Genomic DNA, 11,732 nt, shown 5'->3' on the forward strand with positions numbered 1-11,732 from the left:
CAACTCATTTGCATGGCTCTTCAGTCATTAGGTTTTATTCCTTTTCATGGTAAAATGCTTTTTTCTTTTCTTCTGCGTACAAAGGAAAGGACAGAAATCACGGTCATTTGGGCTCCAAATAGATGCTTTTAACCTGCAGGATGTAGGGAAATCATAAAGCATATTTGGGCAAATATTAGAAAATGTTGTATGTCAGCTACCCCAATATTAGAATCCTACATACCCAAACATTGGAAACATCTGTGCTGCAGCAAGAAGTGCTGTTTCCAAGCAAGTGTAAAGGGGAGAAGACAGATATTGACTGCTTGAGAACATCAGCACAGGATGAGCCACCCAAGCCCACGGAATGTAGCAACATTTTCCCTGGTGATAACAGATACAGTTGTGCTCTATTCTAAATAAACAGCTTGGTATTTCTCCATGCCAAACAGCTCCTTTTGGCACTTGGGAACACAGTGCCTCTGCACCACACCCAGTTTATCACTATTCCCCCAAAACAGCCACGCTGAACCTTATGATTCTTTCTTACTGATGAAAGCCTGGAGAATCCGGGCAGGACAACCAGAGTGCCCAGCTAATCTCCACATCCCAAGCAGGGAATCCAAGCTCCTGGCATTCCCTCCACCCATGCAACACCACACTTGTTTTGGATTTTTAATGAATAGAATAGAATAGAATAGAATAGAATAGAATAGAATAGAATAGAATAGAATAGAATAGAATAGAATAGAATAATCATCACCGAAATTATTTTTAAAGCCCTGTAATAATAACAATAAAAACAATGAGGAGATAAAAAAAATTACATTAATGTTTTAAAAAACCCCAAAACCCTGTCTGGTGTTGCATGGGGTGGAAGGAATTATGGGAGACTTGATTCACCACGAGTAAATGTTTCAGAAGTTTGTTAATTATCATGACAATTATTACGAATCATCATCAGGATGCTGATATAAGAATAAATGTACTGCTATAACTTTATTGTATATTGTCAGAGCACATGTGTGAGCAAATATGTGATTCATGTAATAATTGATGCATTTATTACAGTAGTAATTTACTTTTTTTAAAAGCATGGTTTTTTTTAAAGCACCTCGGCACACGATTACAGCAATAATTTAAACACTTTTAACTATTCCTATTAGTTTAAGGCCTTCAGACTAACTCGAACTCCGGTCTACACCCACAACTCTCTCCCGGACGATCACCACCAGTACATTCTCCCGCTCCCGCTCCTCCAGAGGGGCTGCATTCCGCGGTATCTCCTGCCACCTACTGATGCTGCGGAGGAGGCAGCGAGCGCGCCCCGGCAGCTCGCTCCGCTCCGTTCCGTTCCGTGCCGTGCCGTTCCGCTCCATCCACCGCGGGCCGGCCGGCCCGGGCGGGGACGGGACGGGCCGGGGGAGGCTCGGCGCTGCCGGGGCGGTCACAGCCGCTGCCCGGGGCGGGCCGGGGCCGGGCCCTGCCCGAAACCTCCCCGGGGGAGGGCGGAGGCGCTGGCCGCCCTTATATCGGCCGTGCGGGCGGCCGTGCGGGAGGCGCGGCCATGGGCGAGGCGGCGGCGGGCAGCGCGGTGCCGCCGCTGCCGGCGGCGGGCGAGGCGGGCGGCGGGCAGGTGAACGCGCTGACCGTGCTGGCCCTGCTGGAGAAGCTGGTCTCCATGCTGGAGGCGGTGGAAGGCCACCAGCGGCAGATGGAGCAGAGGCAGCGGGGCCTGGAAGGGGCGGTGCGGGGCATCCAGGGGGACCTGGTGAAGCTGTGCCGCAGCCACGGCGCCACGGGCGAGGCGGTGGAGAAGCTGCTGGAGAAGTCGCGGAAGGTGTGCGCGCACACCCGCGCCGTGCGGGAGCGCCTGGACCGCCAGTGCGACCAGGTGCGCCGCCTGGAGCAGCACCACGCCCAGCTGCTCCGCCGAGACCGCTTCAAGGTGCTCATCTTCCAGGTGAGAGCCCCGGGAACTGCCCGCTGCTGCTGCTGCTCGCTGCCTGCTAACCCAACCCTCCGCACGCTCGGACACCAGAGCTGGCCTTGTGCTAACTCGCTAAACGTGGAAGAAAAAACCCCTTCATCTTAGCAGAGTTGGGGAAAGAGTAGTCTTCTGCTAACTCTTAAACTTGGGGGACGTGCCCTCTTCTATTCTTAGCAAATTCAGGAGAAACGCCTGCTTTTCCTCTTCATGGACATGCGGAAAGCAAGTTTTCCTAACTCTTAGGAAATCTGGGAAAAGAGCTGTCTTTCTTTTTTACTCTTGCAAACTTGAGGAAAACACTTTTCTTTTCCTTGGCTAACTTTTACTAAACTTTGGGAAAGAATAGAATAGAATAGAATAGAATAGAATAGAATAGAATAGAATAGAATAGAATAGAATAGAATAGAATAGAATAGAATAGAATAGGTCTCTTTTACTCTTGCCGTCTTGGAGCCCTCTTCAACTCTTGCAATCTTGGAGATGAAATTGTCTTTTACTAACTCCTAGCAAAGGTGAGGAAAGAGACCTCGTTTTGCAAACCTTAGCAGGTGTGAGAAACCTGCCGCCTTTTATCCTCTGCAAATGAAGGGAAAGAGACGTGTTTTACTAACCCCCAGCATGTGTTTGGGGAAAGGTTTGTTTTATTATGTGTTATGGGGTTCAGGTAAACTGGAAGGGCCCTTATGTTTTTCCAGACTCTTGGCAAACTTGAGGAAAGAGCCCATTTTGCAAACTTTTAGTAGAAATGTCCCTAAAAACTGTGACTGCCTCTGCCCTTGGAAGCAGGAGAGGGGCAGGGCTGCATCTCCCTGTCTCCCAGTGCCCTGCTTCACTCTGCAGGACTGATCTGGCCCATTCAGGGATGAGCTAAAAATTCAGCTGAAAAACTCAGCTTGCTGGGAGTCCATCCAGTGATAGCAGCAGTTTGCATATTTTCCCCTTTTTAAGCAATGGCCTGGATAGAGCACGCCGTGAGTTTAACTAAACACAGGACGTGACTTTCACGTATTTGAAAAAAAAAAAAAAAAAGACAGAGCTCCACAAATCACTGAGGGAGGGCAGGAGAGCAAATGCTGGGCTGGGGTAGTCACAGCTGGGGCACCTCACCATTCTGAGCTTGGCAGCTGGGTGTTACCTCTGTCAGCCACTAACTCTGCTCCTTGGCTTCTTGGGGCTTTTTCCTAAACAATCCCAAAATAAGAGAGCAGGGCTTGATTGTAAAAAGCTGGCAGGCCTGGTTAGTGCACAGGCAATTCCCCCAGAAAGGAAGCCCCCACCTCCCTGCTTATTGTTCTCCCAAATTACAGTCCAGGCTGGTCAGGCCAGAAGAGGAGGAGCTGCAGCATGTTTCCACCCCAGAAGGAATGTGGAAATTATTCCAGAGACTGGCTAAATTAAAAGACACATGTTCTCTGCAGTTCTGCAAGTAATTTAGGATCCATGACCGTGCCATCTCCCAGGCCCCCTTAGCTAATGACTGGCTAATGAACTGACAGGTTCAGACCTAGACAGTGTCCTGTGGGGTGGGTGCACCAGCAGGGCCTGGGGGAAGGTAATTTTTAACATTTCTCATAATTCTCAGTGTGAGAACTAAAGCCTTGCTGTTGCAAGGAGCGTCTGCCTGCAGAGAACTCAATATTTACTATTTTAGGATGACATAATGCAGAGAGGAAAGACAAACAGAGCTCTGTGTGTGCAGGACAGTTAGCATCACCTCGGGTGGGGATCTTCCACTGGCAGCAGGACTGGGTGAAAGCAGAAATCCCCAGGAAGGGTTTGAGGGGTAAAGCGGAGTGCTGCTGGCTCGTTTCCTGACCCTAAATAGGGGTGTACAGCCTGGTGAAACCTCTGAGCAAAACAACTTTGAGGTGGGAATTGCTCCTGGCAGTGGAGCAATGGCAGCGTGGACTGTCCCTCCTTTCAGGCTGGAGGAGGGACAGTCAGGTAGTCAGCAGGGCTACTGCCTTGCTGGGATAACTGCACAGGGGAAAACCAGCAGGCTGGCTGGGTGTCTGTCCTGCCTTCACAGGAATCCATGAAAAAACAATTGCAGGAAGGAGAAGTCGCAGTGGTGAAGCCATATTGACGCCAGGTCCCTGGGAAAACAAAGGGGAATCTGGATCTATGGGACTCCTCTTCAGCTGGGGCATCCTCCTTCCCCACTGAAATAAAACAGTGCCAAACTTCACAGGGCATGTTCCTCACTAGAAGCAGCTTCTCCAGCTTAGGCAGACAGCTCAATGTGAAAATAAAAATCCACATTTGTGGCTCAGTTCTGCATTCAGCATGTACCCCAAACTCCCTGATAGGGGGTGGGAGCGCTGAGCACAGCCAAAACACACGACTGAGCTCCAGCTCTGCATTTTATGAAGTTGAGCTGCCACGTGCCAGCATCAGCTTTCCCTCTGCATATGCACTGAGAATGAACTGTGTTTAGGAAAGTTCACCTATTTACATATTTTCCATTAAAATGCTCTTAAGTTTTCTCTCCCGAGAACGTCTGCATATATTTCTTTAATTGGTGGCATATTTTAAGGGAGCTCCATTCCAAGAATTTGAGGATGCAAAAGTTATTATAAATGACACAGCAATTCAGCAAAACACTGAAGTGACTGTTTTAAAAATCCTTGTTAAGCTTTGGCATTGTTCCCCTCTGTTTTGTTCTCGCCACATGACCAGCTTTTTGGTTCTGGTTTGGTGGGGGTTTTGTTTGCTTTTTTAGCTGCAAAAGCAGAATGGAAGATTAAAAAAAAGGCTCATGTTTAATTTTTCAGTTAAATGTCACGTTTACTGGTTGAATGTCATGGAAATAGGACAGATAAAGTAAGTCAAAACTGCAGCTTGGGGTCAAGCACACTAATATGCAAGTCCTTTTCAGATGCTGCTGTTGGTAAATCCTTCATCCTAAAACGAAGCAAGAGGAGGGCACCAAAAATGAGCCCTTTTATTGTACCTTATTGTTCAGATCACTGCAATAATCTTTTGCAAAAGCAGCTTCAAGCTCACCAATGAACAAGTGAGGGAACCAGACGAACTACAAGCTGATGATGCTGGATTCCCCGCTGGAGCCTTGCAGGGAGAATACTCTGATGTTGATCAATGACAGAAATACCTCCCACAGCTCTTGGGGCTTGGCCCAGCTGTGCTGTGGGAGGTCAGGGCACAGTGCAGCCACCCCCCCAGCCTGCCCAGGATGTGCAAATCACCAGTGGCACTTTGCTCCTGCCCTCCCTCCCCACCGCGGCACACAAGCCTGCAGAGCTGCATTTGTCCAAAGGAAAGGAGCTGGAGCTGGTTTCAGGAGGATTTGTCATGTTTTGACCTATTTTGTGCAGCAAAACAAGTTTTAGGCAGCAACATGCAGAGGAGCAGGACTGGGAAAATGCCTTCTCTCCTCCTTGAAGGTCATGGCCTCGTACAGCAAATATAACGAAAGAAACCAAACCAAAGCAGATTGATTTCCCTCATGCAGCATCAGAGAATCAGCACTTCCTGAGTAAATTAGCCACCTGTTGACTCAGGCCACCCAGCTTTGTAGTACACTCTTATGGATCTTATTCCTTTTTGTGAAAGATAGGGATGAAATTCTGACCTGCAGGAAGTTCCCAAGGATGACTGATAAAAGCCACAAGGAAGGCACTGGTTTTAACTGTGCAAGTATTACTAGTGTTAGAAGAGTTGTTTTATGCAGAGGACTTCCACTATTCTATTCATCTCCTACATGGAAAAACAAAATTCAGAGGAGCTAGCTACCTCCAGTCAAGCCCATCTGAGAAAAAAAAAATGCAAGGGCTGTTTTTGAACTCAGATGTGGAAAATACAAAGATGTATTGCTTTCTTAGAATTTTAGATTAGATCAAGAAGAAAAGATCAAAGTTCTACTTCTTTTGGCATGGAAAATAGTTATGCAGTTTGTAACAGCTGGCATTTTTCAGTGTATTGTTCTAGTCTTCCTAAATGTAATAACAGCCTGCTAAAAAATGTATCAAAACCAAAATACAGCTGTCACATAAGCTTGTAAAACCAAAAAGTTATCAATAACCCACTTACAAGGTGTTATCAGTAACCATGTTTGAAACAGAAATGTCTGTTCCACCACAGAGCATTCCTGCTACAGCACCCTCATGTTTTCAAAGCATTTTACTTCATTTATTTGCATTTGCATTTTAATGGTTCCTGTAATCCTGAGGTCTCTGGGGAGCAGGACATGGGAAGTGTGTCATTCCCATTCTATAAGCACACAAATAGATGCCCAGAGGCTGCTGTTTTCCAGAGCCATGCAGAAAGCTTAGACAGAGGGCTGATCTCTTGAATTCCAGTAGTGCCTGATAGCCAGGGACCACCTAGGGTCTGCCTTTAATTCACTCATTAGCTCATTATTATGCAGTATATTTTTGTTTGGGTTTGGTTTTTTTCCCCTTTATAAACATGAGTAGCTTGACAGTCTTTCTTCTACTCAGAAAACTGATAAAAATTGTAATCAAATCTGAATCCATATTATTCTAGAGACTGCCTGCAGCACTTCAGTTCAGCATGAATACTGCAGACAGAGCCAAACTGACCTTGAGAAGGACCTTTCAGACCCATCTCTGGCTCAGGCTGCGCTGTGATTAAACTCATATGACACCACTTTCCTAGATAAAAATACTAAAAAAGTAACAACCCACCTCTCTACTCATTAAAATCAGAGCTTTCTATACCACTCAGGCACTTACACCTGAATGTTCAGATGTCTAAAACTGTGTGTGATTGCCTAGGTTTGGAAAGAATGCACTAGACATGAAAATTATGTTTTATACTGAGTTCTCGTGCTCTGGGGAATAATTCAACGCTGCACCCACTCATGTAATCCACATTTCATTAACTGCAGTGGAGAGAAAATATAAATATTTGTACAGCAGTTAACAGCTGGTTTCACTTAAAGCCGGTGCAGGTTTCCTTTGTTTTGTTATCTTGGTCACTGTTGCTGACAGTTGCAACAACATAAAAGGTGTGGGGAGAAGAGTGTGGGCTTCATTAGGTGTTCCCCTGCAGGCAGAGGGCTTCTACAGCTGTGTGCCAGTGGATCTGACTGAGGCCACTGGCCCAGAGAGGTGAGCAGAACCCTTAGGAACAGAGCATGTACAGACTGCCAAACCAGCACCCATTTCTTTTATACTTCTCATTTTTATATCCGCGCGGGATATTAACCAGCACGCTCAAACCACTGTGTGTGTGTATATAATATATGGCATCAAATTATTGTGCCTGTTGCATAGTCTTGGGTTCCAGAAGGGCTACCAAAGTAGTCCTAGCATTTAATAGAATCACAGAAAAACAGACACAATTAGGTTGGAAATGAGATGATTGAGTCCAAGCTGTGACCCAAGGCCACCTTGTCAAGCAGACCGTGGCACCGAGTGTCACGTCCAGTCTTTTCTAAAACACCTCCAGGGACACCTCCAGCACCGTCCTGGGCAGCACATTCCAGTGTCTGATCACTCCCTCTGTAAATAAATTCTTCCTAATGTCCAACCTACCCTCTCTGACACACAGTTTAAGTGTCCTCTTGTCCTATCACTGGTTGCCTGGGAGAAGAGCCTGACCCCCACCTGGGCACAGCCTCCTTTCAGGGAGTTGTGGAGAGCAGTAAGGTCACCCCTGAGCCTCCTCTTCCCCAGACTAAACAACAACCATGTATAACAGCCCTGACAGCAAATTTAACCCCAGACACTTTGCTCTGCGGCAATCACAACTGCATGCTCACTCCTGAAATAATGAGCGTGAACTTGGAAGTGCATGTGGCCTTTCTCCCCCTTAACTGTACACTCAGGCCCACTAGGGACAGATCTGAGACTATTGCAACCATTTCACTCAGCACTTACTGCTTTTTGTATCTCAAGATAAATGTGGAGGGAGGAGGGAGAAGAAAATCCTCCCAGTGCACGTGCGGGAGTGGAATTGCCTGCGCTCTGTCTGAAAGCGATAAAGAAGGTAATGAGTAGAGACTATGCAGATCCAAGGCTCTGAGTGCTGAGAGGGGAAGGGAGTGTGCAAAGAGCCTCATTTTCCTTGCATGGGTAGGTGCCTGCAAGACCTGCAGAGAACAGAGTGCTCATTGTGCTGCCTCTGAGCTGCTCGGGGTTGCAGAGCTTGTGCACTCGGTGGGCACAGACATCCCTCGTCATGACCTGCAGCTTCTGCCCTTGCTCAGCCTCTTTTGGTTTTAGATTCTGTGTCCTTTCTTGGTTTTCTTTCTAAAAAGCAGTACTTTCCCTGTTAGCTAGAAGCTCTTTTTCTCTATGTGGTATAGTGTCTTTTTATTTTTGTGTACCATAAATTTGTATCCTTACATTTCAAGGAGTTGTCCTCTCCACGTTTTAATATTTACCAACAAAATTTATTAATTTGAGTTGGGTTTTTTTCTATAAATAGCTGTAAAATAGGATATACTCTAAACACCATAAACTTCGTGGTTTCTCAATATCAACAAGTTTTTAACAGCAACATATATTTTCCAGGAATATGGCAAAAGTGCTAACTCCATTTGCCATTTGAGATACTTCCCAGATGCACCCAATACCTCTGCAGGGATATTCTCAGTCTTTGGCTCAAGAAACTGAGAGCTCTGTGGGGTTAGGTGACTTTTGGAGGTTTGCAGTACAACCTCCCTCCCCACCATATCCTCCCTTCTCCCCAGGGACAGGTGTACAACTTGACAGCTAAACTCTCATTAAAGAACAGCTAATATAAATTAAAAGAATGGGGTTTCCATTCTGCATACACCCCAAGTCACTTTGAAAGAGTAGTCTTAGAGCTGACAGCTCAGAAGTCTTAAACTGTACCAGATAATGGTTCAGTGGGCTTTGAGTGGTTTGTTACTGGTTAAATGTATTGAAAAAAACAGTAAATGCCCAGCATTCATCTCATCATGGGGAGGGGGAAAATAATTGTTCAGGGTTGTGCTTTGTTCACTAAATTTGTGTCCTGTGAACTACGAAACTCAAATATTGTCAATTCTTTCAGGAGGAAAATGAGATCCCTGCCAGTGTTTTTGCAAAAGAGCCCGTTCCTAGCATTACAGAAGGAAAAGAGGAGCCCGTGGATGAGAACAAAACACTGGAAGAAACCTTGCACACAGTGGAGCTGGGTTCAGATGATGAAATGTTTCCCGAGGGAGATGACTTGGATGACAGTGCAGAGGAGAAAACAGAAGAATCGAGAGCTGAGAAACTCAAAAGATCCAGCCTCAAGAAGGTGGACAGCCTCAAGAAAGCATTTTCCCGCCAAAACATCGAGAAGAAGATGAACAAGATCGTGTCGCCCGAGCGGAGGGAGAAGATCAAGAAGTCCCTCACTGTGCATCACCAGAAATCCTCCTCTGCCAAGGGCTCGGCTTTCAAAGTGGGGTTCAGCACCAAGAAGGGCCGAGAAGGGGAAAGCCCGGCGGAGGCGGAGGACAGACCCTCGGAGACGGCGAGCACCGAGCAGGCGGAGAACGAGGACGAGCTGTCCTTCGCCGACATGCACTCGGACATGAGCCCCAGCACCTCCCTGGGCCAGCAGGGCACGGCAGCCAGCGAGCCCCTGGAGAAGGAGGCCAGAGGGGAGGGCAAGGCCACCATGAACAACAACATCGAGCTGTCCATCGTGGAGGATGACGAAGAGTACGGCGTGCCTCTGGAAGTTTCCAGCCAGAAACTGTTGGAGGAGAGGAACAACCCGGTTGGCGGGGAGGTGGAGCAATCTGATGAAGAAACGACCCAAGCAGCCGTCCTGCAGGTGGACCAAACAGCATAGGCAGCCCAAGCCCCCCTTCTCCTGCCAGACACACACGGTTTTCCATAGGCAAGGAACTGGTTTCACCTGCGCAGGCAGGAGAAGCGACTCTTCCATCCTTTCCTCTGCAGTGATGACTGATTGAATCCAGAGCGGGCAACGTCAACGACTAAAGCTGCACCGTGCTCTGTTTTAGTCACTGGTGTTCATGAATTTAGAGATGCTGGCAGCTGGTGTCAGAGACTTGCAGGAGAGGATGTCTGGTGGAAGCAAGCTGATCAGCTGGCTTTCTTAGAGTTAGGTCAGAGGAACGTGTGGAGAGTAGTCTAGACCCAAGCATTTCTGTCCTCTTTTCTTCCCCCCAGTATCTCCCAGCACTGTGAGCAGTTTTGTATGTCAGTGTAGGAATACCGATGGGAGTGTTTGATTTCAGCTGCCTTGCCAGGCTCTGTGAATGCCAACAGCCCCAGTAAGTGTGCACACACGTGCAGTTTCTTTGGGGCTTTGCTCCATGGCACCATAGGACTAAAAGAGCAGAGTGCTTGGAGGGCAAAGCTGAAAACCCAGTTCCATCCATTTCAGTGGGGGAAAGGTTTTTGCCAGTAGTCACTCACTATTCATTTAGAAGAAATCACTGTGTTTAGGTGAGGGGGGCAAAAAAAAAAAGTATTTTCCAATCTTTTCCAATCTAACAGTCATGGAAATACATTAGTGACAAGCATGAATGTGTGATCAGTTACTGTACCTTTAAGGGTTCAGAAATTGAAAAGAAAAAAGTGTTTGATAGGAACATGAAGGTATCCTGAAGAAAATATGAAATGCTATGAAATGTAAAAAAAAGCTAAAATAACCCCCCACAGTATTCAATCTATACTCCCAGCTTAAAGTACATATACTCAGATAACACTAATTAATTCATAGTCTTTATAGCAATATACTATCAAATTTTGCACCTGCACAACTTTGTATCTCAGAGTATTTTGAAAATAGCATAATTTATCTTTTTACAGATTATTTCATATATAGAACTATATCTACACAGGAAACTTAGATAATTACAGGGATGTAAGGACAATTTCTTCAAAAAGGTGAAATACTCTTTCAGGCATGTCCAAAGGGAACAATGTGTTACGGATTGAACTTCATGGCAGGGATGAGTTTACCTAAGTAAGAGCCTGCAAAGCCACAGGATTTGGTTCTCTGCTGGTAACTTTGATCAGAGTCACCCACCTGCTCTCAAAATTACTAGTCTGTAATTTTTCAAAATTAATTGAAAGATAGTTTGTTCACTATGAATGTTCATTCCTGTCACTTAAAGGTAAGGGGCAAGGGAGGAAAGGGAAGCACAGTGCCCACAACAGTTCCCTTAACATCCTTGGTTGTTTATGCAGTGGGTTATTTTTATTTTTTTATATACATAAAAATTCTACTGATGCTTAACGTTGCACTAAAAGGTTGCTTCCTTTTGTGTTTAGAATCACAAATTACAGGGGAAATACAAGCTACAGCAGAAGTACCATTATGAAATAATCAACAGGTATTACTCCACAGGGATAATATCTGTAACCAGTACATCACACTGGAAGTTAGTTAGTCAGAGCTTAGTGTAGGCAAGTACTGTTAAGAGTTAAGCTCTTAAGTGCATGGTATCATGTAGAAGATACTGTTTCTAAGAAAAATCATGGCATAACTCGTGCAGCTATATTTTTATTTTGTATTAACTACAGTGGATTTCAATAATTTTTACTTGTAACTAACTATGAATATGACAAATAAAAGCATAATATAAAACACAGCCATGTCAGTCTTTGGGAGAAGCAGTCTGAGAAGCTGGTAAAGATGAAACTTAAAGGTCAAGTATTTATTACTTCAGTTCATGTCCCTGTTGTATCTGTACCATTTTCTTTTTCATCCTATGCTGTTATTTAGCAATGCAAACACCAGTGCTTTGCTTTCCAGACACTTCTAGCCCATCTAAAAGTACTCAGGCACTTTCCAAAACCTC

The 11,732-nt window shown here is 45.7% G+C and overlaps 1 protein-coding gene across 1 annotated transcript; it reads left to right on the plus strand.

Moving 5' to 3' along the window:
- Positions 1-1,546: 1,546 nt before the first annotated feature.
- Positions 1,547-11,522, plus strand: CAVIN2 (caveolae associated protein 2; the record flags this gene model as incomplete). The annotated part of the gene is made up of 2 exons (XM_084209154.1): positions 1,547-1,942; positions 8,975-11,522. The coding sequence occupies 2 exons, from the start codon at positions 1,547-1,549 to the stop codon at positions 9,746-9,748; spliced, it is 1,170 nt and encodes a 389-aa protein (XP_084065280.1). The 3' UTR covers positions 9,749-11,522.
- Between the last annotated feature and the right edge of the window lie 210 nt (positions 11,523-11,732).

The sequence above is a fragment of the Fringilla coelebs genome, assembly GCF_963513975.1.
Source record: "Fringilla coelebs genome assembly, chromosome: 7".
Lineage (NCBI taxonomy): Eukaryota > Metazoa > Chordata > Aves > Passeriformes > Fringillidae > Fringilla > Fringilla coelebs.